Source organism: Coregonus lavaretus (assembly GCF_964263955.1).
Source record: "Coregonus lavaretus genome assembly, chromosome: 36".
Lineage (NCBI taxonomy): Eukaryota > Metazoa > Chordata > Actinopteri > Salmoniformes > Salmonidae > Coregonus > Coregonus lavaretus.
Genome location: NC_140023.1, coordinates 27918510 through 27941598, shown reverse-complemented (window position 1 = coordinate 27941598; position 23089 = coordinate 27918510). Strand labels below are relative to the sequence as shown.

General features: G+C 41.1%; 1 protein-coding gene across 1 annotated transcript in view; it reads right to left on the bottom strand.

The window, feature by feature from the left end:
* Positions 1-2845: 2845 nt before the first annotated feature.
* ablim1a (actin binding LIM protein 1a) overlaps positions 2846-23089 on the bottom strand; it is a gene marked incomplete at both ends in the record, with an annotated part of 86475 nt that continues 66231 nt past the window's right edge. The window contains 9 exons of the mRNA XM_084153068.1: positions 2846-2959; positions 3171-3251; positions 6426-6500; positions 7021-7028; positions 7386-7446; positions 7805-7857; positions 19480-19603; positions 19977-20065; positions 21154-21303. Coding sequence (XP_084009194.1) covers positions 2846-2959; positions 3171-3251; positions 6426-6500; positions 7021-7028; positions 7386-7446; positions 7805-7857; positions 19480-19603; positions 19977-20065; positions 21154-21303 — 755 coding nt within the window. The remainder of the gene's footprint in view (positions 2960-3170; positions 3252-6425; positions 6501-7020; positions 7029-7385; positions 7447-7804; positions 7858-19479; positions 19604-19976; positions 20066-21153; positions 21304-23089) is intronic.

Here is a 23089-nt window from a genome sequence, read left to right as displayed (position 1 = left end):
CAGCAGTGTGATTTAAGACACAGGCACCTGGCCCTCTTTAACAATCATATGCCTCTCTAGTGTCACAAGGTCAGGTGCCAGAGCATAGTGGATAGTGTTGTGTCCATAGAAATAGAATCACTAGAACAGACATGACCCATTCAATGAGCCATATTGGGTGTACCCATGAGGGTGCAGTCAAATTGCTGTGGTCTGAGGGGATTATCCGTTCTAGTCATTCTATTTCTATGTCAGTGGGCCCCTTTTTCTCTGCCTTGGAAAGTATTCACCTTGAGCTGTCTGTCCAACTCACTCAAACACACTATCATTTAAATGACTCCAGATAGACCATGCAGGTCTTCCAAGTTCCAGTGTCATTGTTGTTAACCCTTTTTCATGATTCTAGCTTTGGATTGGTCAATCTTTGCCAGTGGTGTAAAGTACTTAAGTAAAAATACTTTTAAGTACTACTTAAGTAGTTTTTTGGGGGTATCTGTACTTTACTTTACTATTTATATTTTTGACTACTTTTACTTTTACTCTACTACATTCCTAAAGAAAATAATGTACTTTTTACTCCATACATTTTCCCTGACACCTAAAAGTACTCGTTACATTTAGAATGCTCAAGCAGGACAGAATTCTGGCACCTATCAATATAATGCTTTTCATCCCTACTGCCTCTGATCTGGCGGACTCACGAAACACAAATACTGTGTTTGTAAATTATGTCTGAGTGTAGGAGTGTCTGTCCGTAATTAAAAATAATATGAAAATCGTGCCGTCTGGTTTGCTTAATATAAGGAATTTGATGTATAGCATTTACTTTTACTTTGTACTTTTACTCAAGTATGACAATTGAGTACTTTTTCTACCACTGTACTTAAGTACATTTAAAACCAGATACTTTTAGACTTTTACTCAAGTAGTATTTTACTGGGTAACTTTCACTTTTACTTGAGTCATTTTCTGTTAAGGTATCTTTACTCTACCTCAAGTATGACAATTGAGTACTTTTTCCACCACTGACCTTTGCAATAGAAATCACTAGAAGACAATGTGACATCCATCATGATGTCACAGCTCTCCATTGACCATGCTATTTAGTCCAGGACTAGGGTTAATCTGTGTCCGGGACACCAACCCTATATGTATTGTATAACATTTAATATACTTGTGTAAACTGATCCCTGGCAAATTACTGTAAGTAATATTTTTACATTGATGGTATGAGGTGCTGTAAGCAGGCTATAAGCTAACAGAGGGTTTCTATCCAGTTTGACACACAGATAATCTTTAGCAAAACTGTATTTCCTCCATTTATACTTTGATTCATAGCATACTTTAAATCTATAGGTATTCTATGAGCCTGGGTGTGTGTGTATCTGTATGTGCGTGTTTGAGAGAGAGAGCGAGAGAGTGAGAGAGAGCGAGAGCGAGAGCGAGAGCGAGAGAGCGACAGACAGACAGACAGACAGACAGACAGACAGACAGACAGACAGACAGACAGACAGACAGACAGACAGACAGACAGACAGACAGACAGACAGACAGACAGTCAGTCAGTCAGTCAGTCAGTCAGTCAGTCAGTCAGTCAGTCAGTTCCATGGGTGTCTGCCTCTTTATTGGCTGAAGTCCAGGAAGTCAACGGAGTACACTATGCCTGATTGGTCCCATAAAACTTGACAGGAGAGTCCTCATACTACCTCACACTGTGTTTATTATAGTTTAATAGCTGAGAGGAGATGAACTACACGTGATACCTTTGGTGTAGCCGAGGATCATCATACACAGGGATTTAAAACTTTATTTTTGCTTATATTTCAATACAACAAATGGCAGTGTGGGTTTCATTTATAAAACAGTCATTTCAAATACAGTTGTTATTTTTAAGTACATTTAATGTTTTTTTTGTGTTTTTTGGGGGTGTTTGTTGAATATTTATGAGTAAAATAGGAATTGCTTCTCCAATTTAACCAAAGGAAAACTAAATTGGGTCGTTTTCATAGGAGCCTGATAGGATAAACTGTTTGTTGAAGGGTCAAGATGCCTGGGTAGGCTACCTGGGTCGTATTTATTAGGCATCAAACGGAAGAAAACAGACTGAAATAGGGAGGAACTACTTGGACTCATTTCCGTTTTCCGTTGCAAAACATTTTAAAACGTTGCATGTCCTAATGAATATAACCCGGATCTACATGGAAACCACATTATATCGTTTTGATTGATGGCTTTTCCAGACTCTGATGCCAGTGAGAGTAACATGGTTAGGTGCTAAGGCTAGCTGGCATGAGCAGTGTTTGAAGATTTGGACTCTTATTATGTACTAGAGTCATAAAGAAATGGCAAGGCCCAATAATTTCCATGATGAAGACTGTGAGCCATTTGATTTGACGCCAATGGTGGGCAAAAATATTTCAGCCAAAATGAGGGCAAGCTGACCATTGACTTATGAAGCTGACAGACCAGTTTCGCATGTGAAGAACATGTTCCAATTGGTGCCATGAGATTAAAGAAAAAGGATAGAAAATAAAAGCAGCTCCATTCAAAGCAAAGCGAAAAACAAAATAAAAAAACAAGCGCAGCAGTAAAAAAAAACATGACCTAACTTATAATTCTCTCATTCTTTTTCATTTTTGCAAAATGAAGAAATGGTTTTATTCTCTTTCCTTGTAGCATCTATAGGTTACTAAATTATGTATTCAGTCCATAGAGGAAGCATAGAGTAAAAAGAGTCAATTTCATTGCTTCCTTGAACATGTCTGAAAAAAGGAGGGGGAAATCAAAACAAATCCTACATCTATGTTACAGTGGTAGAGTAGAGTGCTATCTTAAGGGATGGGATGAGTGCATGCTGCTCTGACTGCTAGAAGAGCTTGGCCTTCTTTTTCATGTTGTTGCGTTTCCACAGTGGAAGCCTGTCAAACTCCTGGATCTCCATCCCAAAGATGTCAAAGAACGTTTCTGGGGCTAAGTGGCGCTAGAGTGAGAAAAGAGGTTGAGAAAAGAAGGAAGGGGGAAGGGGTATGTTGTGGTTAGCATTTACGCTCCTATAAGGTCATTGAAAAACTCTCAAGAAGCTATATGGAGCTATGGATTCTGTACTTTCCTCGCTAGGTATTTGTGTAGCATTCATGCACACAAAGTAGACAATCCAGTATCTATCATCACATGCAGAAATCAAATGATACCTCCAGTCTTGTTCTGTCCACCTCCCTGGGCAGTTTAGCTCGCCCTCTACTGGTTATCGTGAGCATTTCATATGGTACGACCTTCAAAGGGAGACACCCATCAGTAATGGAAAGGGTTATTGCTATCAAGGCTCCTTGGAACGTCCCTACCCTAAACCCTAACCTCTACCCTTAACCATAACCCTTACCTACCCTTAACCCTAACCCTTACCTTAACCATTTAAAATGTCAACATCAATGGGGTAGGGACATCCCAAGGATCCCGGATAGCAAGGATCGTAAAGGAAGACAATACTGAATCAAGCTTCAAAAGGAAACTGTTGAAAGATAGACCAAGGGGCTATAAAAACTGACTGAGGACCCCATTCAATTGAACCTGGATACTAGCTTTTTGAAATAAATCCAAAATGGAAAAGAAAGCATGTTTATGCTGTAATTATTGTGAATCCACACATTCATTGCTGCAGACAGACATATGCAGACATATTTTAGAGATACCACAGAAACCAGGTATCCACGTTTGATTAGATAGGGCATCATTTTTACAGTTATAGCATGTTCAACACTGATAGTCTTGTCTGAGACAGCACTGTGTAGGGACAACAACTGTGACAGAAGATTGTGAGTGAGGGCTGTAAGAGGGCGGATGGGGCTGAAGAGCCTGGGAGCTCAACTATAAGGGTATCAGTTGATAGGGAGGTGCATGATGCCAGTATCGTTGTGTAGGTACATGCATTTGTGCTCTCATTATTAACAAAACATGTATATCAGTTAAAATGTGAATATGTTGGAATATCTGACTACATAAATGGACAAGATTAGGCTACAAATGCACATTTCCAGAGAACTAACTGTAACCCTAACATTTTGTAAGTAAGTAACAAAATAGATACAGTACTTTAAGTGTTAAACTATTTTGTTCAATAAAATTCAAGACATAGTTATCGAGTCCTGGAAAGCTGCCATACTGTGGGCTTTACAGCTAACTTATGCTAAGGCCTAGTACACAAACAGACCTAGATCCATATGAATTTAGAGTGAGAGTTTTGCAAGCTCTTACTGCAATACTCTAATAAGCAACAAGAGGAGTGATTTTTTTGCTTTTTTCCACTGTCTGGCCAACTCATAATAGCCACACCAATCATGAAAATCCAACAATGAAGGTATCTCTCCTTCAAAAAGTATACAGTGATCTGAGTCATTTCAAAGATACATTTGGTGTTGGATTTTCCACTGTATGTTACATACAGTCTGTATTGAAGCGATGTGCGAATGAGCATGGAGAAGCTGGCATGCTAAGCAAGAGGTGACTCATTTCACTAGCTCCTGTCTGGACTTCAGCACAGCCACAGCCTCATGGGAGATGTAGTACTGTAGAGGGGCTGACTTTGGTTACAGGAACCCTATGATGGAACTGACTACCAGCTGCATACTGCAAGTAAGTTAGTGGTGATATTATGAGACACACCACCAGTCATATACCTTGGAGCTCACTATCCACTGACTCAGCATATTCGTTTTTGTTGCATACAGCATATTCATTTTTGTAGTGAAGTCTATATTAAAAACTTGGCATGTCAGTGAAATATACTAATAAGGATAGGGCACATACAGTCACGGTCAAAAGTTTTGAGAATGACACAAATATTAATTTTCACAAAGTCTGCTGCCTCAGGTTTTATGATGGCAATTTGCATATACTCCAGAATGTCATGAAGAGTGATCAGATGAATTGCAATTAATTGCAAAGTCCCTCTTTGCCATGAAAATGAACTTAATCCCCAAAAAACATTTCCACTGCATTTCAGCCCTGCCACAAAAGGACCAGCTGACATCATGTCAGTGATTCTCTCGTTAACACAGGTGAGAGTGTTGACGAGGACAAGGCTGGATATCACTCTGTCATGCTGATTGAGTTAGAATAACAGACTGGAAGCTTTAAAAGGAGGGTGGTGCTTGAAATCATTGTTCTTCCTCTGTTAACCATGGTTACCTGCAAGGAAACACGTGCCATCATCATTGCTTTGCACAAAAAGGGCTTCACAGGCAAGGATATTGCTGCTAGTAAGATTGCACCTAAATCAACCATTTATCGGATCATCAAGAACTTCAAGGAGAGAGGTTCAATTGTTGTGAAGAAGGCTTCAGGGCGCCCAAGAAAGTCCAGCAAGCGCCAGGACCGTCTCCTAAAGTTGATTCAGCTGCGGGATTGGGGCACCACCAGTGCAGAGCTTGCTCAGGAATGGCAGCAGGCAGGTGTGAGTGCATCTGCGCGCACAGTGAAGCGAAGACTTTTGGAGGATGGCCTGGTGTCAAGAAGGGCAGCGAGGAAGCCACTAATCTCCAGGAAATACATCAGGGACAGACTGATATTCTGCAAAAGGTACAGGGATTGGATTGCTGAGGACTGGGGTAAAGTAATTTTCTCTGATTAATCCCCTTTCCGATTGTTTGGGGCATCCGGAAAAAAGCTTGTCCGGGGAAGACAAGGTGAGCGCTACCATCGGTCCTGTGTCATGCCAACAGTAAAGCATCCTGAGACCATTCATGTGTGGGGTTGCTTCTCAGCCAAGGGAGTGGGCTCACTCAAAATTTTGCCTAAGAACACAGCCATGAATAAAGAATGGTACCAACACATCCTCCGAGAGCAACTTCTCCCAACCATCCAAGAACAGTTTGGTGACGAACAATGCCTTTTCCAGCATGACGGAGCACCTTGCCATGAGGCAAAAGTGATAACTAAGTGTCTCGGGGAACAAAACATCAAAATGTTGGGTCCATGGCCAGGAAACTCCCCAGACCTTAATCCCATTGAGAACTTGTGGTCAATCCTCAAGTGGCGGGTGGACAAAGAAAACCCCACAAATTCTGACAAACTCCAAGCATTGATTATGCAAGAATGGGCTGCCATCAGTCAGGATGTGGCCCAGAAGTTAATTGACAGCATGGCAGGGCGGATTGCAGAGGTCATGAAAAAGAAGGGTCAACACTGCAAATATTGACACTTTGCATAAACTTAATGTAATTGTCAATAAAAGCCTTTGACACTTATGGAATGCTTGTAATTATACTTCAGTATACCATAGTAACATCTGACAAAAAAAAATAAAAACACTGAAGCAGCAAACTTTGTGAAGACCAATACTTGTGTCATTCTCAAAACTTTTGACCACGCCTGTACAGCTCTAGCTCTACATACAGCTCAGAGATCATCAGGTAAATCTTTTTTTTTATATAAAGAAATAAGATACTTGCTTTTGGTTCCAACATATTAGGCATAGATACTCCCCTGTCCATTCTTGTGACTGCGGCACAGCCATCCCTTATGTGCTACAGGATAGAACATATACACACATGTAATATAGTGGTATGGAACTGAGATATATCTAGCATAGCTATCTACTATAGCTACCACGAGCCCAGCTACTGTATCGTATTATTATATAGAGCAATATACTTGTAACATATGGTCACTGCAGTACATTTGTCTGTCTCTTTGGGTAATGGGTTTTGGCTTTCAAAGATTGGCATTATTTTAATACAATTAATCTCAATGGCTTCTACACTTGTGACACCTCCACCTCTCACAGTCTAGAGGACTGTTACGGTTTGCAATTGAATATGTAACTAAAGCAGTGTTGTATGTGTTCCAAGGTAGGAGCATGCAGGATCACAGCAATGCAATCACTACAGTTTGGGATAGCCAACAGTGATGCAGGCATTTAGCAGGAGTGGGTTGACATTCAGAACAACATAAGGTTTGCGATCCTGGGAATAATGAGTGAGCAAACACATGCAAAATTAAAGGGATAATGAAAGGCATTTGTGAATAAGCAAATGAGAGACATACCTGAAACTCTGCAAGACAAAATGGGACAGAAAATGAGACTCACAGTTAATGTTTTTCCTGTACCATTTATCATTTATATCTGAAAGAAGTACTACATTATTTCCAAATCTGACTTCTCAATAATTGGGTGGCTTATTATAAAAAATAGTTATGAATTATTTATGTGAATAATCGGTTAAAGGTACAATCTGGGATCTGGGAGGGGTTACATTTTCCCAAGCCCCATTTCTCAGCTGTATACCAAAACAAGGGGCGGGGCTGTCATTTTGGTGAAAAGCTAATCCCAGATTGTAGCTTTAAGAATATTGAAATTGTAGAAGTAGCTGTGAATATAACCACAGCTTTATTTGGTGAACAACACTCACCTCTTCCTCCCCCACACATGTCCCCATGGCTGTTGTACTGAGTGAAATCTGTGGACTGAGGCTGCAGAGGCAGAAACAGTATTGTAATAACAACGACATATTTATATGAACAATATGATCAACAACACTTTATCAGTCATTCACATTTTAGCAGACAATCTCATCCAGAATGTTTTATAGCAGCAATTAGGGTTAAGTGCCTTGCTCAAGGGCACGTCAACAGATTCTTCACCTAGTCGGCTCAGGGATTCGAACCAGTGACCTTTTGGTTACTGACTCAACACTCTTAACCGCTAGACTACCTGCTGCCGTCATAGCCTATAAGTGGAAACCATCCACATTAATCATATATTAATTCGATCGATTTTGTTGGATTTAATCAAGTTGTGACATCTGACAAGTGAAGTGTCTGATCTTACCCGGTGTAATCCATTCCGTCCATAACCAGGCAGCGATGAAGTTTTGGAATCATCTGAAAAGTTGAAACTATGGTAAGCATCATTTCGCTGAAACATCTAAGCACAATTTGGCTGCCCTTTAGTTTGAATTGTTCATGCACAGCAAATTTGCAAGTGTTAAAATCTCGGTGTTGAAGTAAAAAGTTTATAGTTTGTTTTAATATCTATGTTTCTGCATGCACATTGATTGATTAGTTGATTTTATACTATACAAAGATAAGTAATTTACATTTTTCTAAATTAATCCAATCTGTAAGGGGTTGGATTTATTGCACCCGTTAATGAGATGGTTGTTCCAGTTTAGATGGTTTAGGTAGTCTTGTCTTTCACCATATCAGTCATTCTTAAGGCAGATTGTGGGTCATAAAATATTCCAATTGTTGGCTTTCCTACCTCTGGCTGGAATTCATAATGACTTCACAAATCAGCATATTGTGACTTTCAGGTCCGATGTGGCCCATGACCCTGGACTTTCAGACCACAATGTCAAGGTAACTAATGGCCTTACGCAATTACACATGGTCATAAGGGATTTTGATTTAATTCAAACACATAGGCAGTCAATTGGTGAACGCTTCAAGACTAGAATTTAATGAATGCAACAACCATGTGTCTGTAACAAACAAACACAGTCATGGGTGGGTATCTCTCACACTCACTCAAAAGGCATGCTGGGAAAAATGCAAATAAGGCATTACACCCTACAGCAGGGGTGTCAAATGTACGGCCCGCGGGCCGGATCAGGCCCACAAACGGGTTTAATCCGGCCCGCGAGATGATTAAAAAAATAATAAAAAATAATAATAATAATAATAATTGTAAAGTATAAAAATGCGCTGCAATTTTTCAATAAAATAAACTGCTGTTCCAATTGCGTCCACTGGATGGCGCAATAGCAATTGTGTTAAGCAAGCAAACTGTTTATACCGGGGCAGAGCAAGTAGGTCAAGCACGTGCAGCCAATGAGCTACTTTGTTTTGCCCGCAATATTTATTACGGCTTCTACTTTTAACATTATGTGCTTTGGCACCCTCATTGCCCCAATATGTCTCTGTCAAAAAAGAGAAAAGTGGACGCAGAGTGCAGAGTGTTCCAAGAAAAATGGTCATCCTATTTATTCACGGAATTGAATGGGAAAGCTGTATGTTTGGTGTGTTCAGAGCATGTTGCAGTGCTGAAAGAATATAACCTTCGTCGCCACTATGTGAGTCTTCATGCCGACAAATATGACAACTTTCAAGGACAGCGGAGATGAGAGAAGGTGAATGAACTGTTGGCGGGTCTGAAGAAACAGCAGTCTGTGTTTACTCACAGCCGAGACATCAGTGACGCTGCAGTGAAAGCTAGCTACCTCATTGCTAATGAAATCGCAGTGGCTTCAAAACCATTTAGTGAGGGTGAATTTGTAAAAACATGCATGATGAAGGCAGCGGAGATTGTGTGCCCTGAAAAGCGGCAGGCTTTTGCAAATATCAGCCTGACAAGAAACACAGTTGCAGACAGGATTTCCGATCTTTCAGTGGATTTGGACAGCCAGTTGAAGCAAAAAGTAAAGTCATTTATTGCGTTTTCGGTTGCAATTGATGAAAGCACGGACATTACAGATGTTGCACAACTGGCCATTTTCATCCGCGGAGTTGATGACACATTGACCGTCACCGAGGAGTTCGTGGAGTTGGTGCCGATGACAGATACAACGACAGCAGCTGATATTTTTACCGCACTCGTCGGCGTGCTGGACAGGGTCGGAGTGGACTGGTCCCGCGCTGTCAGCCTGGCTACAGATGGTGCGCCCTCAATGATCGGGAAAAAAGCAGGCGTTGTGACAAAGTTCAGAGAGAAAGTGCAATCTGCAAATGGAGGACGTGATTTTTTGACTTTTCACTGTATTTTGCACCAGGAGGCTTTGTGTTGCAAGTCATTAAAGATGGATAACGTCATGAAGGTGGTCATCCAAACTGTTAATTTCATCTGATCCAGAAGCCTGAATCACCGTCAGTTTGACAGCCTTCTCAGAGAGAAAGACCACATCTATGGCCTGCCATACCACACTGAGGTAAGATGGTTAAGCCGAGGTGCTGTGCTGAGGCGTTTCTTTGATTTACGAGAAGAAATTGAACAGTTCATGGAAGAAAAGGGCAAACCAGTGTTAGAATTTCATTCCGCAGAATGGATGCAGGACCTTGCATTTATGGTGGATGTTACAGAGCACCTGAATAACTTGAACAAACAGCTGCAAGGGCGCAACAAAGTTGTCACGCAGTATTATGACAGCATACGTTCTTTCAAGTTGAAGCTGTCATTGTGGGAGACGCAACTTGCCGGTGGTGATGCAGCTCACTTCCCCTGTCTGAAAAATGTGTGCGCGACCCAACATGTGGCAGACATGAAGCGGTTCAAAGATAAAATAACGGGACTGTTACGGGAGTTTGAGCAACGCTTTCAGATTTATGTTGATGTTTTTATGTTGATGTGCTATTGTTTTTAATTGATTTTATTTGTATATTTAACCTATTCTTGACTCTGTGGTTCTTGCACTTGTTTGGGGAACAGGATTTCATTATTTTTATCTACATTTCTGCCTGAGAAATGACACCCTGATATAGTTCTGTGATCTGTGAAATAGTTATGTTAATCACTGAGGCATTGTGTGTTTGTGTGTTCTTTTTCTTTAGAATTTTCAAATAAACTTGACGTGTTTTATGATTAATAGTGATGTTGTGCTTGTACTATTTTGGACACACTGTCCTCAGGCTCCAGCTTTATGTTGTATGTTGATCGTATTAAAACAAAGAAAACAATCTGAAGTTGTTGTTTTTAAGTTATATATACCATGATTTTTCCGGTCCGGCCCACTTGGGAATAGATTTTCCTCCATGTGGCCCCTGAGCTAAAATGAGTTTGACACCCCTGCCCTACAGTGTTAAAACAACACAACAAAAAATACTGTAACACTACATGTGTTATTCCCTAACACTAAAAAAGGGTAACAGCATCTACTCTCAAACAGTTTTAATTTATGTCGGAATTTGCAACACCCATGGTGTTAGGGAATGAGTTTGTCAACACTTTGAAAAGTGTACGTTTTTCATGAATTTTGATGATATTTGGATGAAACCAGATCAAAGTAGAACTACCAAAGTATGAAAAATGACTGTTGCTTCCACATTGATCAAGTTTGATCATAAAGTTACTGGTCCCCTCCCCCACATCAAACACTTGGATTCAGGAGGCGGGATTATTAAGAACTTTTTGTGACATCACAAAAAGCCTAATTTTCATACACCAATGGTAACTTCTTATTCTCTTACCTAATTTGAATAAGTACCACCTTGTATCCAACATCGCAGAAGGCGTGTTCTCAGAGGGGTGTGGTTTACATAGCTAGTTAGCTAGACCACTGGTGGCAAACTTTTAATTCAGAGTTTCAACAAATATAATTAGAGGTTTTCCCTAGTAATCTAAGGTAAAGATACTAATAGGTTTCTGCTTTCATCTATGTCTGGTGTTAACTATTAACTGGCTAGCTAGGTCTTCAGCCATCATGGAACAAAAGCGGGGAAAGGTTTCCCAAAACTCTGACCCAGTTGTCCTGTCATTACATGAAGAGACATGCCAAACGGAAGATTCATACAAACTTATTGACATCATTGATAGTCATGATATAAAAAACATTGTCTGGCAGTATATACAATACAGTGAGGGAAAAAAGTATTTGATTCCCTGCTAATTTTGTACGTTTGCCCACTGACAAAGACATGATCAGTCTATAATTTTAATGGTAGGTTTTTTGAACAGTGAGAGACAGAATAACAACATAAAAATCTAGAAAAATGCATGTCAAAAATGTTATAAATTGATTTGCATTTTAATGAGGGAAATAAGTATTTGACACCTCTGCAAAACATGATTTAGTACTTGGTAGCAAAACCCTTGTTGGCAATCACAGAGGCCAGACGTTTCTTGTAGTTGGCCACCAGGTTTGCACACATCTCAGGAGGGATTTTGTCCCACTCCTCTTTGCAGATCTTATCCAAGTCATTAAGGTTTCGAGGCTGACGTTTGGCAACTCTAACCTTCAGCTCCCTCCACATATTTTCTATGGGATTAAGGTCTGGAGACTGGCTAGGCCACTCCAGGACCTTAATGCTGCAGGATTTCAGTCCTTCACGGCGTAGTGTGTTACCAATTGTTTTCTTGGTGACTATGGTCCCAGCTGCCTTGAGATCATTGACAAGATCCTCCCGTGTAGTTCTGGGCTGATTCCTCACCGTTCTCATGATCATTGCAACTCCACGAGGCGAGATCTTGCATGGAGCCCCAGGCCGAGGGAGATTGACAGTACTTTTGTGTTTCTTCCATTTGCGAATTATCGCACCAACTGTTGTCACCTTCTCACCAAGCTGCTTGGCGATGGTCTTGTAGCCCATTCCAGCCTTGTGTAGGTCTACAATCTTGTCCCTGACATCCTTGGAGAGCTCTTTGGTCTTGGCCATGGTGGAGAGTTTGGAATCTGATTGATTGATTGCTTCTGTGGACAGGTGTCTTTTATAAAGGTAACAAACTGAGATTAGGAGCACTCCCTTTAAGAGTGTGCTCCTAATCTCAGCTCGTTACCTGTATAAAGACACCTGGGAGCCAGAAATCTTTCAGATTGAGAGGGGGTCAAATACTTATTTCCCTCAATAAAATGCAAATCAATTTATAACATTTTTGACATGCGTTTTTCTGGATTTTTTTGTTGTTATTCTGTCTCTCACTGTTCAAATGAACCTACCATTAAAATTATAGACTGATCATTTCTTTGTCAGTGGGCAAACGTACAAAATCAGCAGGGGATCAAATTCTATTTTCCCTCACTGTATATATACAGAAGTATGTGGACACACCTTCAAATTAGTGGATTTGGCTATTTCAGCATACCCGTTGCTGACAGGTGTATTAAATTGAGCACACAGCCATGCAATCTCCATAGTCAAACATTGGTAGTAGAATGGCCTTACTGAAGAGCTCAGTGACTTTCAATGTGGTACTGTCATAGAATGCCACCTTTCCAGCAAGTCAGTTTGTCAAATTTCTGCCCTGCTAGAGCTAACACTGTCAACTGTAAGTGCTATTATTGTGAAGTGGAAACATCTAAGAGCAACAAAGGCTCAGCCGCAAAGTGGTAGGCCACACAAGCTCAAAGAACGGGACCGCTGAGTGCTGAAGCGCGTAGGGTGTAAAAATAATCTGTCCTCGGTTGCAACACTCACTGCCGAGTTCTAAACTGCCTCTGGAAGCAATGTCAGCACAATAACTGTTCATCGGGAGCTTCATGAAATGGGTTTCCACGCCGGAGAAGCCGAACACAAGCATAAGATCAGCAACGCATTCTAGACGATTCTGTGCTTCCAACTTTGTGGTAACAGTTTGGGGAAGGCCCTTTCCTGTTTCAGCATGACAATGTCCCCGAGCCCTGACCTCAACCCCATCGAACATCTTTGGGATGAATTGGAACTCCGACTGCGAGCCCGACCTCACTAATGCTCTTGTGGCTGAATGGAAGCAAGTCTCCGCAGCAATGTTCCATCATCTAGTGGAACACCTTCCAGGAGAGTGGAGGTTGTTATAGCAGCAAAGGGGGGGGGGACCAACTCCATATTAATGCCCATGATTTTGGAATGAGAAAGTATTCAGACCCCTTTACTTTTTCCACATTTTGTTACGTTACAGCCTTATTCTAAAATGTATTACATTTATTTTTTCCCTCATCAATCTACACACAATACCCAGTAATGACATAGCAAAACTGTTTTTTTTTTACATTTTAGCAAATGTATATACAGTACCAGTCAAAGGTTTGGATACACCTACTCATTCCAGGGTTTGTCTTTATTTTTAATTTTTTTACATTGTAGAATAGTGAAGATATCAAAACTATGAAATAACACATATGGAATCATGTAGTAACCAAAACAGTTTTAAATAAATCAAAATATATTTTATATTTGAGATTCTTCAAAGTAGCCACCCTTTGCATTGATGACAGCTTTACACACTATTGGCATTCTCTCAACCAGATTCATGAGGTAGTCACCTGGAAAGCGTTTCAATTAACAGGTGTGCCTTCTTAAAAGTTAATTTGTGGGATTTATTTCCTTCTTAATGCGTTTGAAACAATCCGTTGTGTTGTGACAAGGTAGGGGTGGTATACAGAAGATAGCCCTATTTGGTAAAAGACCAAGTCCATATTATGGCAAGAACAGCTCAAATAATCAAAGAGAAACAACAGTCCATCATTACTTTAAGACAGTCAATCCGTAAAATGTGAAGAACTTTGTGCAGCCGCAAAAACCATCAAGCACTATGATGAAACTGGCTCTCATGAGGACCGACACAGGAAAGGAAGACCCAGAAGTACCTCTGCTGCAGAGGATAAGTTCATTAGAGTTACCAGCCTCAGAAATTGCATTCCAAATAAGTGCTTCACAGAGTTCAAGTAACAGACACTTCTCAACATCAACTGTTCAGCGGAGACTGCATGAATCAGGCCTTCATGGTTGAAATGCTGCAAGGAAACCACTACTAAAGGACACCAATAATAAGAAGAGACTTGCTTGGGCCAGGAAACACGAGCAATGGACATTAAACCGGTGGAAATCTGTCCTTTGGTCTGGAGTCCAAATTGGAGATTTTTGGTTCCAACCACTGTTTCTTTGTGAGACGCAGTGTAGGTGAACAGATGATCTCCGCAAGTGTATTTCCCACCGTGAAGCATGGAGGAGGAGGTGTGATTGTGTGGGGGTGCTTTGCTGGTAACACTGTCTGTGATTTTTTTAGAATTCAAGGCACACTTAACCAGCATGGCTACCACAGCATTCTGCAGCGATATGCCATCCCATCTGGTTTGGGCTTAGTTGGACAATCATTTGGTTTTTCAACAGCACAATGACCCAACACACCTCCAGTCTGTGTAAGGGCTATTTGATCAAGAAGGAGAGTGATGGAGTGCTGCATCAGACGACCTGGCCTCACAAATTGCTCAGCATATGTGGGTACTACTTCAAGACTGTTGGAAAATCATTCCAGGTGAAGCTGGTTGAGAGAATGCCGAGAGTGTCCAAAGCTGTAATCAAGTCAAAGGGTGGCTACTTTGAAGAATCTCAAATCTCAAATATATTTTGATTTGGTTACTACATGATTTCATATGTGTTATTTCATAGTTTTGAATATATTATTCTACAATGTAGAAAATAGTTAAAATAAAGAAAAGCCCTTGAATGAGTAGGTGTGTCCAAATTTTTGACTGGTACTGTAGATAAAAAATTGATATACAGTGGGGAGAACAAGTATTTGATACACTGCCGATTTTGCAGGTTTTCCTACTGACTAAGCATGTAGAGGTCTGTAATTTTTATCATAGGTACACTTTAGACGGAATCTAAAATCCAGAAAATCACATTGTATGATTTTTAAGCAATTAGTTTGCATTTTATTTCATGACATAAGTATTTGATACATCAGAAAACCAGAACTTAATATTTGGTACAGAAACCTTTGTTTGCAATTACAGGGATCATACGTTTCCTGTAGGTCTTGACCAGGTTTGCACACACTGCAGCAGGGATTTTGGCCCACTCCTCCATACAGACCTTCTCCAGATCCTTCAGGTTTCGGGGCTGTCGCTGGGCAATACGGACTTTCAGCTCCCTCCAAAGATTTTATATTGGGTTCAGGTCTGGAGACAGGCTAGGCCACTCCAGGACCTTGAGATGCTTCTTACGGAGCCACTCCTTAGTTGCCCTGGCTGTGTGTTTCGGGTCGTTGTCATGTTGGAAGACCCAGCCACGACCCATCTTCAATGCTCTTACTGAGGGAAGGAGGTTGTTGGCCAAGATCTCGCGATACATGGCCCCATCCATCCTCCCCTCAATACGGTGCAGTCGTCCTGTCCCCTTTGCAGAAAAGCATCCCCAAAGAATGATGTTTCCACCTCCATGCTTCACGGTTGGGATGGTGTTCTTGGGGTTGTACTCATCCTTCTACTTCCTCCAAACACGGCGAGTGGAGTTTAGACCAAAAAGCTATATTTTTGTCTCATCAGACCACATGACCTTCTCCCATTCCTCCTCTGGATCATCCAGATGGTCATTGGCAAACTTCAGACGGGCCTGGACATGCACTGGCTTGAGCAGGGGGACCTTGCGTTTTCTTTGAGACTGTGGTCTCAGCTCTCTTCAGGTCATTGACCAGCTCCTGCCGTGTAGTTCTGGGCTGATCCCTCACCTTCCTCATGATCATTGATGCCCCACGAGGTGAGATCTTGCATGACCGAGGTTGATTGACTGTCATCTTGAACTTCTTCCATTTTCTAATAATTGCGCCAACAGTTGTTGCCTTCTCACCAAGCTGCTTGCCTATTGTCTTGTAGCCCATCCCAGCCTTGTGCAGGTCTACAATTTTATCCCTGATGTCCTTACACAGCTCTCTGGTCTTGGCCATTGTGGAGAGGTTGGAGTCTGTTTGATTGAGTGTGTGGACAGGTGTCTTTTATACAGGTAACGAGTTCAAACAGGTGCAGTTAATACAGGTAATGAGTGGAGAACAGGAGGGCTTCTTAAAGAAAAACTAACAGGTCTGTGAGAGCCGGAATTCTTACTGGTTGGTAGGTGATCAAATACTTATGTCATGCAATAAAATGCAAATTAATTACTTAAAAATCATACAACGTGATTTTCTGGATTTTTGTAAGTAGGAAAACCTGCAAAATCGGCAGTGTATCAAATACTTGTTCTCCCCACTGTATGACGACGCTACAAGCTTGGCACACCTGTATTTGGGGAGTTTCTCCCATTCTTCTCTGCAGATCCTCTCAATCTCTGTCAGGTTGGATGGGGAGCGTCAATGCACAGCTATTTTCAGGTCTCTCCAGAGAAGTTCGTTCTGGCTGGGCCACTCAAGGACATTCAGAGACTTGTCCCGAACGCACTCCTATGTTGTCTTGGCTGTGTGCTTAGGGTCGTTGTCCTGTTGGAAGGAGAACCTTCACCCCAGTCTGAGGTCCTGGGCGCTCTGGAGCAGGTTTTCATCAAGGATCTCTGTACTTTGCTCCGTTCATATTTCCCTTGATCCAAACTAGTCTTCCAGTCCCTGCCACTGAAAAACATCCCCACAGCATGATGCTGCCACCACCATACTTCACCGTATGGATGGTGCCAGGTTTCCTCCAGACATGATACTTGGCATTCAGGCCAAAGTTCAAACTTGGTTTCATCAGACCAGAGAATCTTGTTTCTCATGGTCTGAATGTCCTTTAGGTACCTTTTGGAAACTCCAAGAGGGCTGTCATGTGCCTTTTACTGAGGAGTGGCTTCCATCTGGCCACTCTACCATAAAGGCCTGATTGGTGGAGTGCTGCAGAGATGGTTGTCCTTCTGGAAGGTTCTCCTCTAGGAAGATCCTTGGTGACCACTGTGTTCTTGGGGACCTTCAATGCTGCAGAAATTGTTTGATACCCTTCCCCAGACCTGTGCCTCGACACAATCCTGTCTCGGAGCTCTATGGACAATTCCTTCGACCTCATGGCTTGGTTTTTGCTCTGACATGCACTGTCAACTGTGGGACCTTATATAGACAGGTGTGTGCCGCTTTGTCATTATGGGGTATTGTGTGTAGAAAATTAATTTAATACATTTTAGATTAAGGCTGTAACGTAACAAAATGTGGAAAAAGTCAATGGGTCTGAATACTCTCCGAATGCACTGTATATACATACAGTATATACCCAGACCTCACCGTGTAAAGTTTCAACTGAAATTGTACAAGATGAACTAGCAAGCTAGCTTGAAAAACAGTGATGACAATTCCATTTGGGCTAGCTAGCTAAATTATACAGCAAACATTTTGTCTATATTGATGCTTTTCCAAGAACCAAACAGTTGGATATACAAATCATTTCTGAAACCAAGATGTGATATATAACAGGATTGGATGTTGCATGCAATTTCAATGTTGTTTGAGTTGCTTTGTGTATCAGCAAATTTGCTTGAGATAATCTCACTGCAACACTGCTCACTGGGTCCATTTTGCTTGACATATGTATTTTCAAGAAACCGCCCGCCAAGGTAAGGTCTGTCTTTTCAGACTTCCTGGTAGTTTGTTATGAGAGAAAAAGTACATTTTATAAAATTCTGAGCATTTTTATCAGGAAAAAACATTATGGGTGATGTTTTAGTCTGCTTGGGAGACAAATTCACCTTTCAGCAGGACAATAACCTAAAACACAAGGTCAAATATACAGCAGACTGAACCAGGTTTTCCTCTAGGATTTTGCCTGTGCTTAGCTCTATTCTGTTTCTTTTTTACACTGAAAAACTCCCCAGTCCTTAATGATAACAAGCATACCCATAACATAAGGCAGCCACCACTATGTTTGAAAATATGAAGAATGGTACTCAGTGATGTGTTGGATTTGCAACGCTTAGTATTCAGAACATAAAGTTCATTTATTTTGCAATTTTACTTTATTACGCCTTATTGCAAACAGGATGCATGTTTTGGAATAATTTTTTTCTAGACAAGCTTCCTTCTTTTCACTCTGTCATTTATCTTAGTATTGTGGAGTAACTACTGTACAATGCTGTTGATCCATCCTCAGTTTTCTCCTATCACAGCCATTAATCTGTAACTGTTTTAAAGTCGCCATTGGCCTCATGGTGAAATCCCTGAACGGTTTCCTTCCTCTCCGGCAACTGAGTTAGGAAGTAAGCCTGTATTTTTGTAGTGACTGGGTGTATTGATACACCATCCAAAGTGTAATTAATAACTTCACCATGCTCAAAGGGATATTCAATGTCTGCATTTTAATTTTTTACCCATCTACCAATAGGTCTTTGTGGTTTAATCTGTGTTTGAAATTCACTGCTCGACTGATGTACCTTACAATTATCTGTATGTGTGGGGTATAGAGATTAGGTAGTCGTTCAAAAATCATGTTAAACACTATTATTGCACACAGAGTCCAAGCAACTTATTGTGTGACTTGTTAAGCACATTTTTACTCCATTTTACTCCTGAACTTATTTGGGCTTGCCATAACAAAGGGGTTGAATACTTATTGACTCAAGACATTTCAGCTTTTCATTTTTAAATAATTTGTAAAAAGTAAAAAAACATAATTCCACTTTGACATTATGGGGTATTGTGTGTAGGCCAGTGACACAAAATCTCAATTTAAATTCAGGCTGTAACACAACAAAATTTGGAAAAAGTTAAGGAGTGTGAATACTTTCTGAAGGCACTGTACGCACTAAGAAAGTGTGACTTTTAACACTTTTGGTGTTAAAATTCTGATCTCAAATGTGTTATGTGCTGTTTATTTGATAGGGTTGCGTTTGAGGTTGGACCTGACCAGGATATTGTTAATTGTTGCACATCATACAAAAAGATTTCTAAATGTTTTGCAGAAAAAAAGAAAAAAAATTGTGTTTGTTATATTGGACAAGTACAGATAGTAACTCTGTGTTTCAATCCGTTTCAGATCGCTTTCTTCAGTTTGGTACCTAATGAATATGACCCTTATTTACAGTTCATTTGATGTGGTTCTTCTAAAACAATGTGCTAGTTACTATACGGTGAGGTTGGTCAGAACATACCTCCATCACAGTTGGTCTGATGGGGTTCATAGCGCTGAGCTGATTGGCTGCGTGCGTGACTTTCCCTGATCTGCTCCTTCTCATTCTCCTCCTTCATTATCAGCTTCCCCAAACCAGACTGGATCTGGGGACACACAGAACATATGGTAAAACGTAACTTAAAGCCTGCAGGTATAATGCATTGTAAGACTTGTCATGAGCATGTATAATAATATCTTATAATATATTTTATCTTATAATGATACTGACTAAATACCAGCTATTTTGAGTCAGTTAAAAAGTTGATAGATACAGAAACAAAACATAGTATAAACCTTATTATAATACAGTATAAAGGCTTGTACATGCTATATACTATATACTATAAAGCGGTATACTGTACCTGCAGGAATACCTTTTTATGAACATACAATAGTAGAGCAGAGCTGCCTACCTGTGTGTGTTTGTGGGTGTGATTGTGATTGTGGGAGTAAGTGTATGAATGTGGCTTCTCTAACCTTGTTGATATGCTCCTCCTGGATCTGCTTTCTCTTCAGAGCCTCCTCTTCCTCCTCTTCCCTAGACCGTCTCCTTCCTCCTTCTGAACCTTTGAGTGGCATACACAACCCACGAATAAGCCAACACACACATGCGCACACACACACACAAACACAGACGCACCCACAGACACACACACACAGGCAGGCACGCACGCACACACCCTTATAACTGTGTGTGAATTACAGGCATCTTGACCGAGAACTAGTGTTAAATACAGTAAAACAAGACTGTCCAAAACTATAACAGAAGGCATAATAGAATGCTTCCATCTGTGGACATCACATTCACAAAAGTACTCTACAGGATTTTAAAAAGGATTTACAAAAGTACTGTAGGACTTTCCAGCAACAGGGGTGTGGGAGAACACAAATGTGAGACAGAGTTGACTAGACATATACACAGACAACACAAAGACAATGCAACTACTCAGCTACACAGAATGTTAACACGGACAATACAACAGTCTTCACAAGATGAGCTTTTTACTATGAGTTTGATACACAGGACAACACAGTGTAGGAAGACAGGTCAGTTTGAAGCCAGTCTCAGTTAGCTCTGTCCAAGTCATTTGTTAATGGTCTAGGTACAGTACATCAACCAATCAATTGATTGATTGTATAGGTAGCTGTAAAGGAAGGTGCAACTGAAGCTGTATCAAGCAAAACGTGACATGACGCCAACAACAATAGTCTTTCAAGGATCCATTATTCATCAGCATTGCACAAAATTCAGCAAAATAATTGTAAAAGTCTGTGTTCCAGAGAGTCAAATTGTAGTGAGAGCAGGGATGCAATAAAGCTCAGTGGTGGGTTTAAGATACAAGTGCATAAGAGTGAGATTATGCCCTATCCATAAAGAACCCAAACTCCTACATCCTAGACACTTGTGGAAATCTGAGAGGTTTGGAAAAGCAATATGGCAGAAATTCCACCTAGCCTATCGGAGTTCAAGGTGGAGCTATTGATATATTGCTCAAACCTATCAAATTCTCTCAGATCTCCACAAATGTCTAGAGGGTAGGGACTAGTGATTGTTTCTGGACAGGGACACGTTCAGGGTTTGGTTAGGGGTAGTGAGCCTCTAAGGGGAGGGAGGTGGGGCAGTGCAAGCATGCTCATAGGGAGCCTACTGTACCTAAGGCAGCCAGGGCCAGGGAGGGAGAGCAGGGGGGCCAGTGGTCGTTCTCGCTTGGTGATGTGTCATCCAGACGGGGGACATGGGCGGCAGGAAACGTAGCGGATCTGATGATGTCATCAGCAGACTTTCTTTTTGGTGCGGGTGAATCTAAGTTGGTAACCAGAGGAACTGGACTATCAGTGTCTGAGTGAGTCCCCTTAATCCCCTTAAGCACAGCGGAACATTTCAACATCATCTGTCTGAAATGTTGTGTGATAATCTCTACACAGCAAATTTGAGGTAAAAAGGTGTTGTGAGTGTTATATCTGAGTGTTGATTCGAGTGGGGTTAACACCAGTGGGATTGAAACTGACACCACCTGCAGTGAATAGATGAAGTGTTATTTGAAACACAGTGGAATCAACACCGCGTACTTTACTGTGTTGAGTTCATTTCCGTTAACTCTCTCAGAGTAGAAAAGACGTGGGAGGGGCCTCATTATCATATTTCCCAGCATGATTTGTTGCAGTTTGATTTTTAGAATCGTTTGTTTTAATATCTATGTTTCTGCATGCACATTGATTGATTCATTGATCTTATGCTATACAAATATAAATAACCTTTTCTAAACTAATCCAATCTGTAAGGAGTTGGACTTATTGCACCCGTTACTGAGATGGTTGTTCACCTTTAAATGATTTAGGTAGTCTTGCTTTAGTCCTTCTCAATAACAGTTGTTTTGAATGGCTGGAATCTGATAGGAATTACTAATAATTTCACAAACCAGCATATTGTGACTTGCAGGTCTGATGTGGCCCATGAGCCATCATTTTCAGACCAAAATGTCAAGGACAACTAGGCCATCACCAATTGTGCAAGTTCTCCCACTTAAAAAGATGAGAGAGGCCTGTAATTTTCATCATAGGTACATGTAAACTATGACAAAAAAAATGAGAAAAAAAAATCCAGAAAATCACATTGTAGGATTTTTAATAAATTTATTTGCAAATTATGGTGGAAAATAAGTATTTGGTCAATAACAAAAGTTTCTCAATACTTTGTTATATACCCTTTGTTGGCAATGACACAGGTCAAACGTTTTCTGTAAGTCTTCACAAGGTTTTCACAAACTGTTGCTGGTATTTTGGCCCATTCCTCCATGCAGATCTCCTCTAGAGCAGTGATGTTTTGGGGCTGTCGCTGGGCAACACAGACTTTCAACTCCCTCCAAAGATTTTCTATGGGGTTGAGATCTGTAGACTGGCTAGGCCACTCTAGGACCTTGAAATGCTTCTTACGAAGCCACTCCTTCGTTGCCCGGGCGGTGTGTTTGGGATCATTGTCATGCTGAAAGACCCAGCCACGTTTCATCTTCAATGCCCTTGCTGATGGAAGGAGGTTTTCACTCAAAATCTCACGATACATGGCCCCATTAATTATTTCCTTTACACGGATCAGTCGTCCTGGTCCCTTTGCAGAAAAACAGCCCCAAAGCATGATGTTTCCACCCCATGCTTCACAGTAGGTATGGTGTTCTTTGGATGCAACTCAGCATTCTTTGTCCTCCAAACACGACGAGTTGAGTTTTTACCAAAAAGTTCTATTTTGGTTTCATCTGACCATATGACATTCTCCCAATCCTCTTCTGGATCATCCAAATGCACTCTAGCAAACTTCAGACGGGCCTGGACATGTACTGGCTTAAGCAGGGGGACACGTCTGGCACTGCAGGATTTGAGTCCCTGGCGGCGTAGTGTGTTACTGATGGTAGGCTTTGTTACTTTGGTCCCAGCTCTCTGCAGGTCATTCACTAGGTCCCCCTGTGTGGTTCTGGGATTTTTGCTCACCGTTCTTGTGATCATTTTGACCCCACGGGGTGAGATCTTGTGTGGAGCCCCAGATCGAGGGAGATTATCAGTGGTCTTGTATGTCTTCCATTTCCTAATAATTGCTC